The 11,679-nt window shown below is 30.5% G+C and overlaps 1 protein-coding gene across 4 annotated transcripts; it reads right to left on the reverse strand.

Annotated features, from left to right (window-relative positions):
- Window positions 1-3,262: 3,262 nt before the first annotated feature.
- On the reverse strand, window positions 3,263-8,180 carry LOC129320759 (uncharacterized). 4 transcript variants are annotated; one of them, XR_008595825.1, is made up of 4 exons: window positions 7,960-8,180; window positions 5,783-7,437; window positions 4,613-5,317; window positions 3,263-3,617 (listed from the first exon to the last, which is right to left on the reverse strand). XR_008595825.1 is itself a non-coding variant. In XM_054966342.1 (3 exons), exons 2-3 carry the CDS (start codon window positions 6,857-6,859, stop codon window positions 5,150-5,152), a joined length of 1,245 nt encoding a protein of 414 aa, XP_054822317.1. In that variant the 5' UTR covers window positions 6,860-7,437; window positions 7,995-8,180; the 3' UTR covers window positions 3,263-5,149. The 4 variants fall into 4 exon arrangements, 3 of the variants coding, with proteins under 3 accessions (XP_054822317.1, XP_054822318.1, XP_054822316.1); XM_054966342.1 differs by having other exon boundaries at window positions 3,263-5,317; window positions 7,995-8,180; XM_054966343.1 differs by having other exon boundaries at window positions 3,263-5,317; window positions 7,974-8,180.
- Between the last annotated feature and the right edge of the window lie 3,499 nt (window positions 8,181-11,679).

The raw sequence follows: 11,679 nt of genomic DNA on the forward strand, positions 1-11,679 counted from the left end.
TTGTGCAATCTTCTTGAGAAAGATGTAGAATTTAAGTTTGATGATGAGTTCCTAGAAGCTGTTGATGAGCTCAAAAGGAGGCTTGTGACATTGAAACTTACCCTTTATCATTACAACCGATGTTAGTGATTTGGCTGTTATATTGCGATGCTTGGTGAGAAGAGGGACAGGATACTCCATCCCATCAAGTATGACATTGGAATGTGCCCAACTTAACTGCACCACTATTGATAAAGGGTTCCTTACAGTGTATTTGCTTGTGAGATTGGGGTATCAAAATGACCATCTACGCTGATCATTCCACCTTGAAGATCTCTTTAGCAAGAAGGACTTCAAAGATCACTTAATTAGATAGGTGTCGCTGCAACAAAAATTTGATTTAGATATAGTGGATTGAAAAGGGATTGATAATCAAGTGGCGGATCACCTCTCAATGTTGAGTACTGTAGCTCAATCTTTCTATGTCGATGCTTATACTACTACTCCAATCTCTTTCTTTATTCTTGAAACTACTAATTTTCTCCATAAAGATTGGCATGTTCCTATTAATCTTGTTTAAAGGGAAGCAAATGTACGGCAATCTGCTTGGTGAACAACAGGCCGCGCGCCCGGATTTCATCTTGCTGCTAGAGAAAACCAAGGAGCACACAAAGCAAACAAAGAATAAGGTACGGACGCAGAAGAGCGCTTCACACATGCAAGAGAATGCCAAGAGCTATTTTTTCTTTTTTTTTTTTTTTTAATCATTCTTCACCTATGGAGGAGGTGAATAATGAGAGACAATTGCTTCGGGTTTTTTCTTTTTTATTTTTACTTTAATTCTGCTTGTAGTTTGTTTTGTCTTCCTTAGTGAGTTTTGTCTTCCTTAGTGAATGAAAGTATTTCAATTTGCATTAAAAAAAATAATTTTATTTAAATTAGAAAGGAAATCTTGTGCTTTGAACAAAGTATCATGCCATTTATGAATAAAATAGTTTAGAAGTTTTATAGGCATACAGAAATAGATCTAGATACATTATCATAAAAAAAAAATGTTTGTCTATTGTTAAATAACAAACCAACTTTTTAAATTGGAAAAAATGAAAGAAAAAATGCCAATATTTTTGGAAATGACATTTGTTTTAATTCAAGACGGCATTGAATTAGTAGATACCTTGATTGAAAGAAAAAAATACCAATATTTTTCGAGATAACATTTTTTTTTATTCAAGATGACATTGAATTAGTAGATACGCTGATTTAACATTTTTTTTTTCTAATCATAAACGGAACATGTATCAGTAAACATGCAAAAGGATTACAAGCTGCCACTACAGAAAAAATAAAATAACATAAGACAAAAGGAAAACCCATCATTATAACCCACCTATGTTTAAAAGGGGGAAAAAAAACAAAGAAAAAACGGACGTTCATCGTAGGTTTGATAGAGACTATCATAGTTGAAGGCTCATTTGGCCATGGAATCTGCTTCCCTGTTAAACCCCGCGTACAGAAAAATTAGGATGTGTTTGGATACGCCTTCATAATGAATTGTAGCTCTTGAAATTCTGTTTTTTAATATAAAAAAAATCACTCAAACACCCCATTTTTTGAAACTCCATTTAGTGATCAATTCTGACTCTGAAATTTCAATTTAGGGCCTCCATCTGGTAATCAATTATTTTGAAACTCCATTTGATAATTAATTTTTTCTATAACCAATTTTACCTAATTAAAATCCAGACATAGCTGTAATCCCAATTCCCAACATACCAATTTCTGCTACTAATATTCCTAATGTGCGGGTAACAATATATATATGTATGTATGTATGTATTCATAATGCCAACAATAATATCAACATAGGGATGATCTATACAAAACTCTCTAGTAAACATATTTACTGCTTGCATAATCAAATAAATGTATTTAATATTATATTTATATATCTAAAAATAAAAAGTAATGTTCTCAAGTTTTATTGATTGTTGAACACTTATCAACTCTTGATTAGTTTTTAACAATTTCAACCATTCAAATATCCTTAACAAGACTAAGATCTAGCTCACCAGTTGTATATCATTGAAATATGGCAAAATGAGTGTAGCATAAATAACTATGACTGCATCCAAATTTTCTCTTCAAATTACTGCTACATATTCTCTTATTGGAGATATTTAGATCAAAACATGATCGAGTACTAAATTTAAACACCTCTCCTAATAAATATTCGAACTTGAGGTTCATCAGATTGTGAGAGATTAACTCATTTCACTAAACTCAACTTTATTTGGTTGCATCGTACTTTTGTCTTAGTATATGTATATGCATGTACGTCTAAATTCATCTATGCAAGGGTCACATGAATATGATCATCCATGAATGCATCCAATTTTCCTAGTCATCAATATATCGTTGTCAGTTCCTTTCTCTTTCCAGTTTGTTTTCTTGTGCCTGTTTGAGGTTACACATTCACATGTTATGTGTTTCACCCTCCAAAACTTACTCGCCTAACCTTTTGAAAACTACAAAGTTTGGCTGATAACATTTGATAATGACAATACAGTGTAGGATTTTTTTCAATAACAAAACTTTTTAAGTCTCAATCCATCAAGTTTAATATTTATCAATTCAGTTTCTAAATTTATTTCAATTATCAATTTGATCTTTATTATTTAAATAGAAGGTAACACTATTAAAATATGTTAGCATGGATAATAAAATATTGATGACAGTCATGTAGATTAATGAAAAGAATGAATTATTTATTAGAAAAAATAGACTCCAATTTTAACAACCAAAAACATAAAACACAGGATAATTGACTATATTAATAAAATTTAAAAAATTTGCAGGCTAAATTATTTTAACTTAGCTATATATGCATGTCAAATCATTAAAATACTTTACACATTCGATTAATTTGAGAGTAAATTAATTTTTTAAAATTTAAAGGACTAATATGATCATTTAAGAAATCATAAAGATTAAATTGATAAAAATAAATTAAATGATTAAATCAATAATTGATGCAAAGTTAAAAAAGTTTCATTATCAAGTTTTTTAAGTGAGAAAAAGTTTTAATAAGTTGGATATTGTGAGCTTATTTTATTAGCTATGTTTATAGATGTATTTACAAATTACTGACAAGGTTATAGAAATTCAAATTTATGCTCTTACCGATATGAGTTGTTTTCTTATAAAATGGATCAACTCTCCTTGGCCATGTAAACATATTACTTTCATGGGATAAGCACCACACACATTCAAAGATATAACAATGTGAAAAAGAGAGAAAGTAGGATTACATAGTATTTTTCTGTGGTGTTTGTTTCAACTTTAAACCAACGTTTGACATAAAATCACTAGCTCACAACCACTCAATCAGAAAAATCAAACAAAATCAGGAACAACCACCCCTTGACAATAACAGCTGTGTAAATCGCTCACAACCCAATGAAACACGACCATACAAAGCATATCGAAGTTTACAGACACTTCATCAAGGACCATCTTGACATCAGCCTTATTTGCTTCCCTTACATATAGCCACAGTACGAACTTACAGATATTCTTATGAAAGCTGTCTCTTTCCAAGCTCACCATGACATTATTAACAAGTTGGACATGATTGATATCTATGCACCAATTGAGGAGGAGTGTTATTTAATATAGATATTGCAGTTAATGGAGAATCTACCCAATATAAAATTCAAATATATTGTTTTTTCTGTCCTGCTGAGTTGTTTTTGCTCTTTGTTCTCTGTTATTGGTTTACATTCGGTTGAATGAAGTTCCCCAACAAAAAAAAAAAAAGTCAAATAAATGCGATTAATGTATGATACTCTCTATATAGGTTGTTTAGATCCCTAGTATCTCAGGACATTAAGTGTAGGCTTTGTATATATGTAACTTACTCATATCAATGAGAAAACATCATTATTTTCCAATTATTTTTTCCATTTTTTTGGTTGAACATATAAATCCTATTCACTCAGTCAATCTGGATTGCCTTGATTTCTTTTTTACATCAAAGATTAAAAAAACTCTTTTCAAACAGATGTGAACATCCAAATCAAATAGTTGATGAGATTCTACTCAAAATGACTCATTTTTCTGCCAACTAGAAGAGAGTGCACAGTCGAAAAATGATGGTCATTTTGAGTAAAATTTGACCATTCAATGGTTTAAATCCTTTAGGAATGATTTTTTTATTTTCAATTAATGGAAGAAGAAATCCAAACCATCTAGATTACAAGAGGACCAAAAGTTACTTCAAACTAGTCATTTTCTCCCCCGAAAATTTAGAACCCACTAGTGTATAAAAGAACTATAAATTAAATTCCCACTTTAGGACAATACTTGAAGCATCAGTGAATATTTTGACACTAATTCAAATATGAACTTCGCATACACCTTGGTGCATGTGAAAGATCATACTTTAACTTATGAATATATATATATATATATATATTGATTTTTTAAGGAATAACCTGAACCATTCACAATTTATGAATAATTCAGTTTGTTGCAGATTTTATATTTGACATTGATGATATTGATTCTAAAGTCCAAAAACTGAATTAACATCATCAAATTGGAAATATTTTAAATAACCATTTACATCACATACCTTGATGAAACGGCAGAGAACAGTACCCTGTTTCATGCAAGATCTTATCATGAGAATTTAAGCCCTATATCACCAATTAATCTTGTGGGGAAAAAAAAAAAGCTGTAAGACAAAGATAACATGTTCAAAGAATGATCCAATTGAAAGTTGAATGAAAAGGTATTTGCCGCTCAGTCTGAATTTGCAAACACAGTAGACCAAATTAATTCATAGTTAACTGCCATCATCAAATAGCTTATCAGTGTTGTTGCTAATCTGTGCGCTACTTGTTTTGTCAAATATGGCTAATCCAATGTCACTGTTGGTCAAGAAGCTTTTACATCCCTTGAAGACAATCAACACAAAGAAGGGGAAACAAAAATGGCTACAAGAACAGAAGTGGAAAGTATGGAGACCGGAGCTATGTAACCTCTAACACTATATAAACAACCTTAACATAGGAATAAATATTTGATTCATGCACAAAAAACACCTAATTTGTCATCAATCATGAGAAAATTATGAAAGCAACAGAACCTTAGTTTTTAACTTTTGTTATCAAAACCTCTGTGCACTACTGGATCGGAGAATAGAGCTCTGTGTGAGAATTATAGCCATTGCGATGGAGAGTGACTGCAATGCAGATAAGGGTGGCAGGAAATGGATTAAGTATAAATTATCACGAACGTTCACCATCCTCAAAGTGGGGATAAAATCCCTTGAACCCTGAAAATGAGGAGAGTCATCTCATTTCATAGTCACATAAGGAATAAGCAAATAATCAGACAAAAAGGAAAGCATATTTAAAATTATAGATGAACTAATGTCGAAAATTTAGGAATATAAAATGGCATAGGTTTAGGGGGAAACTATCAGAAAATTTTATCACATTTATTGTATATCAGCCTTTGCAACAATTAAAACATTTGTAGTCATTCCTTATGAGTATACATAGTAATACATGGCAAAACTGTCAGAAAAAATTATAACAGTTCTTTTTAGTTATGCCATGCATAATGTCAAATTATGATAATACAAGGGAGATCAAAATATCAAGAACATCAACAATAAAATAAGAAATGGATCAAGGATCATGCAGAAAAACAGAAACATGTGGCCAAAACAGATTCTAATTTCGAACAGTTGCCACACTCAATGCAGTAGTAGTACAACATGAGGAGATTAAGATACCTGAGTAACTAAATCAACGCTCTTGCTCTCGCCTTGCGTATCTACTTCAGAAGGAACCTCTGCTTTTGTCAATTTTGTCTGATATATTGTCAGAGGACATCCCTCGTCCCAACCACCACATTCACAGTGACCTCCGGATCTCCATCTTTCAATAAGACTGGATGGACCACCATATCTGGTTCTTGGTCCACCATGGATACCAGCAGGAATTAGGACATTCATACTAGTTGAGCAATCACCCGTGCTTCTCGTACAGCTTTCACAAAGTGATGAAGTTTGCTTAACTTTAGACTTGTTGAGAAATTTTAAACCCCAACCTCCTACTTTATTTAGCCGAGTACAAGGAATATGGTCTTTCACAACAATGGCAGCCATCTCAAAATGTGGTGGAATATTAGTTTCTAACAAACTGACCCCACTATTTGCATTCGGATCCCATGGACAACTTTCCAGTTCATCAAACTTTGAGAGTGTTGTGTGTTTTGACAAAGGACTTCTGAAAACATGGGACAATTTCCTAGATAGCCCCTTGTTTCTTTTCTGTGTATGGCTTGAACAGTACAGTTCTTTATCATAATTTTCATTGTCACCAAACAAAACAAATTCAGTTTCCATGATTTCATTGTTTGAGTCGAGCGTGAAACATGATGATACATTCATCTTACCAACAAGTTGGGAATTACTATCAGAAATTTCACGGCCCCTTTGCTCACCTTTGTCCAAATGAATCAGGTACACATAGTCCAAAGCTTTGTTATCTTTTCCTACCTTCATCGAATTGGCTACATAGATCTCCTTCTTATCATCTGCAGAGAAAACAAACTGAGGAATTCCTTCCCTCCATGTGCATTGAAGCATTCCTTGAAAAGGTGTAGGAGAATCAAAAGATAATCCATCTGAGTTCGTGCTCGAGGTAGAAGCAAGCCTTCCATGAACAGATGACATAGAGCCAAACTTTTGGCCTCTCATAATTGGAACTTCTTTTTCAAGTTTATATTCTGAAGAAATACTCAAACCACCGGGAGAGTCCATGTAATCATAACGTGTTAATCCTTTAGCATCGGCAAAGTTCATCATGCTCAAATTTCGTTCTTATCTGAAGCACCAAACTGGTGAAACAAAGGGCTACTCAAAATATTTACCATACTTTTACTCCTCATAACTGAATTTAAGCTCCATCGTACAGGATTAGCACTTATGACTACACTCCCAATCCCATCTTTCATTGGACATTCAAAGATAAACTGACCTGGATCCAAGTTTTCCGGTAAAATTCGCATATTTGTTGATCTTGAGTTCACAGCTAAGTCTCTCTGAGCTCCTTTGAATCCATTCATGTGAATGAATTCCAGACAGCAACGAAGAAATTTCTCATCTACACTCACCATATTCTTCGGTATCTTGCAATGTAATTGGCCATGGAAGGGGGAAAAATCCTTACTGATTAGTGACTGAACAATATTTACAACTATGGTACGGCGAGAATTAGCCCCTTTCACCAACTTCTTCAGCTGTGAATCGGAAAAACTCGAAGAGTCTTCATTGGATAATTCCCCATCCTTACATAAGTACGTTTTTTCCATCTTCTTTGTCTAAGAACGAAACTTAATGCGCATTAATGGCAGGCAATTTCTCTCACAATCTGCAGTGTTCAACTGACGACGAAGTAATTAAATATTAATATCCTCAGAAACAACACAAATCAATCCACGTAGCTCTGATAGTGAAACATTGGCAGACAACTAAAATATGGGAGCTTATAGGAGTATATCTTAAATTCATGAATCGACGGCACAAAAACATACAGAATAGCCAAAAAAAAAAAAAAAAAGAGGAATCCTAATATGGCAGGCGTCGAAGCAAACAAATTCATAAACTGTTTGCATTATTATACCTAATTCCTTAGGATTATTTATGATTACTAAATAATATTAAATTACATGAACAAAAACAACAATAAACTCAGTTAAACAACACTTCATTCTTTGTTGTTTTGATAGAAAGTTAAGAAGAACTGAGGATAAAAAACAGAGCATCACGTTCAATTCTTAGAATCTTACAAACTTGAATTATTCCTAAAACAAACAAAAGACCGAAAAATTGATCCAAAAATAAATAACAATGCAAACATGAGGAAAAGGAAAATCATCAAGAAAAGAAACAAAAATGTTTAATACCAGAGAAACTTAACACAAGAAACTGGGTTCTTTACATGAAAAAACTCTTTGAATCCTCCTTTTTCTTCCCCAAAAGCAAGGTAAAAGGCGCCTGAGAAAGCTAAACCAGAATGATAGGTCCTGAAATTCTGTTACATATATGCAAGATGCAACTGTATCAATATATGACCGCAATCTAGAGAGAGAGAGAGAGACACTACACTATTGCAGGTAAAGGAAGAGGGACATAGTGGGGCTGTGAAAATGGGTTACGCAAGCCACGTTTGCTTTTGAAAATTCCACAGTCCACGCTCAGGAAGAGAGAGAGAGACCCCGCCAAAAAGATACGATAATTTCTGGTAAGAAAAAAATTACGCGTTAAACTTTTTTAAAAGCCAAATTATATTTAGAGAACAACAATATTCAAATATGAGCATTTGAGGAGACTGGAATTTTTGTGTTGTTGAAATTGTTTCTTATATATATATATAGATATAGATATGTTTCTTAATTCACACACACGTAGTATATAATTGACATCATGACAAAAAATTTGGAACAAATAAATAAAATTTAGGTTAAAATATAATTTTACTCTTAAATTTTTGTTCGAAGAGCAATTTTATCCTTACACTAATAAGTGGGCCAAATTTATTTCAGAATTATTTTTTCAAAAAGTAAAAAATTCCTTTTATAAAATGCCTAGTGCTCTTTAAAAAAATAGTTTAAAAATAAAATTACTTCATTTATCATTTCATGAATAAAATTACTCCTTAAAGAAAAGTTCAAGAATAAAAATACACTTTAACTCATAAAATTTTTGTAGTTCAAAATTATTTCATAGAAACAAATAATGCTGACTGTTGATCAATATAATTCATTGATATATAAGTACCGTTACGTAAACTTCTTTTTTTTTTTTTCAATAAACACCGTTAAGCAAACTTTTAAACCTTAAGTTTTGTGAATTTAAGAGAAAAATTAGGTCTTTCTGTCGAATACGGTTAAGGACAGGTAATTGAGGTCTTCGAAAGATAAGCACGATAGCCATGTTGATTAAGGAAGGAAATTAGGGTGATTCAGTCTTTTTAGTTGATTGTTGTTTGATCTGGGTGTTGTATTGTTTTTTATCTCATGATGTTATGATGTACACTAAACATCGTCTTACAACTTAATTTCACTCCCAATTTCACCCGCAATTTTATTTTCAATTATTTAAAATTTAATGCCCTGTACCAAAGAGAGTTTAAATGTGCTCACTTCTCTTAAAGAATTGAGATTTTGAGTTAATTTAAAAAAAAAAAGAGAGAAAATATCAAGAGGTAAGAGAAAATAAAGTTAATAAAATGAGAAAAAAATGTGAGTTTATATTTTTAACATTATCTCTGACAAAAATAATAAACAGGGATCTTAAAATCTTTGAGAGAATATCAGTTAAGTTGTAAAAGAAAAAATTAATGATAGATATGTCCTTGACAAAATTTTTTAAAAAAATAATTATAAATATCATTTTGAATAATTAAAAATTTAAAAATTTTAATTATAAATAAGATATTTAAATTCTAAATACAATTACATTACAATTCAAATTTTTATTTATGAGTAGGAAAAATGACAATTAAAGACCCTCTAAGAATATTAATCTCAATTAAGGATTATAATATTTTAAAATTTTAATTAAAGACCATTGTTCTTAATTGAAATAAAAAAATATAGTTTGTGAGGTGAGATTCACTAACGCTACTTGAAAATTTACTAACTCAAGTTAAGAAAATTGTTAACGTATATTGTAAAAATATAAAACCCCACTTAAGAATTGATTATTTAATGAAAAGCTGTCTTGAAAATTTCACTAACCCAACTTAAAAAAAATTTTAACGTATATTGTGAAAATATCAAATTCCACCAGGAAATTTATTGTTTGATAAAAAATGCTATTTGAGAATTCACTAACCAAACTTAAAAAAATTTATAATGTATATTATGAAAAAATGAAACCTCACTTAAAAATTAATTATTTAACAAAAAGTGACGTCTAAATTGAGGTTTTTTTATTAAACAATCAATTTTTAAGTGAGCTTTTATGTTTTCATAATATATATTAAAAAAATTTTCAAGTCAGGTTAGTGAATTTTTAAGTAACACTTTTTGTTAAATAATTAATTTCTAAGTGAGGTTTCAATTTTCACAATATACGTTAGTAATTTTTTTAAATTAGGTTAGTAAATCTCCAAGTGACATTAGTAAAATCTACCTCACAAACTATACTTTTTTTATCTCAATTAAGGACCGTGATCCTTAACTGAAATTTTAAAATGTTATGATCCTTAATTGATATTAATGTTCTCAGAGAGTCCCTATTATCATTTTCCCTTATAAGTATTTGAATTGATATTTATAATTTATTTTAAAAAAATTTATTGACATTTAACTGTTTAATTTATTTATTTTTTAAATTTATTGTCATTCTCTCAAAATATTTTTATAATTTTTTATTACAGTAATAAGAAAAAGCTATTACTTTATATAAAGATTATGCAGTTCATTTTTAATAATTTTTTTTCTTAAGTATTATCTCCGTCCGAAAATAAATCATGTTTAAAATAGCACAGGACTCACCGATTCAGGAAACCAAGGTTCCATGTAAGTGGTGGGACCCAGTTTATAGAGGGAAAGTTTAAGAGGAGCAGAGGGTAATGAGGGATGAGCTGTAGCGCATGATAGCGGTGTGAACCCACCAACATTGGCGCACCCAAGTACGTTTGGCTTCTCTCGGTTGGTCGCAGCAACGAGCATCTTAAATTTTACATTATTATATAAATAACATATTATATTTTAAACTTATTAATTATAAGAACTCTTTTCAATTTTTAAAGTTTGAGCACTCGAATTCTCTTCATTAAATTACAAAAATTATTGTTATTTTTAAGAGTATGAATAATACATTAAGTACCCTACAATTATAAAAATAATTATCCTTTTTTCAATTTATCTGTGAGGTTTCAAGCATTCAAAATTTAGAAATTAAAGAAAGTCTTAACATATTTCAGGAATTTAAAATTTATGATGCTATCTGTGTAATGGTTTAGGATGTAAAATGTTCATTAACCCTATATAAAAAGAAAAAAATATTTTAACTTTAAATCTGAATTTAAATATAAGATTTTTAGTTTGATGTGTAAGCTGGACCAAGAGTAGAGTGCACCTCCCATCTGACTTCTCTTTTTAGGATTCAGTTTTCATCAATATTTTAGATTCATGATCAGCACTGAATTTAGATCATCTTAAATATTGTAAAGTTTGTCATTTTTTGTTAATTTCTTAAGCTGATATTTGCCTTTCAATTGCTAAAAAAATAATAATAATAAAAAAGAAAGAGAGAGAGAAGGATCATTTGTAACTGTTCATACTTCATATAGCAATGACTTTGTAAAATATATATATATATATATATATATATATGGAAAGATCACGGGGACCAAGCACCGGCGGTGAAAACAATATATGAGACAATTTTTTTCCTACCAATATATATGTATATATATATGTATATGTATATGTATATGTATATGTATATATGAGAAAATTTTTAAAACAAAATTAATATGCATAAAGGTAACACAATACAAACTAGAAGTTGTTGCTTCCTTTAAAAAAAAAAATAGAGAAGCAGGAAACACTTGGATCATATTTGCTTCCTAAAATAGAAAAGAATAGAATAAACTAAAAAAATAAATATAA

Source organism: Prosopis cineraria, unplaced genomic scaffold, assembly GCF_029017545.1.
Source record: "Prosopis cineraria cultivar Desert tree isolate PC_DT_omini unplaced genomic scaffold, ASM2901754v1 PC9, whole genome shotgun sequence".
Classification (NCBI taxonomy): domain Eukaryota; kingdom Viridiplantae; phylum Streptophyta; class Magnoliopsida; order Fabales; family Fabaceae; genus Prosopis; species Prosopis cineraria.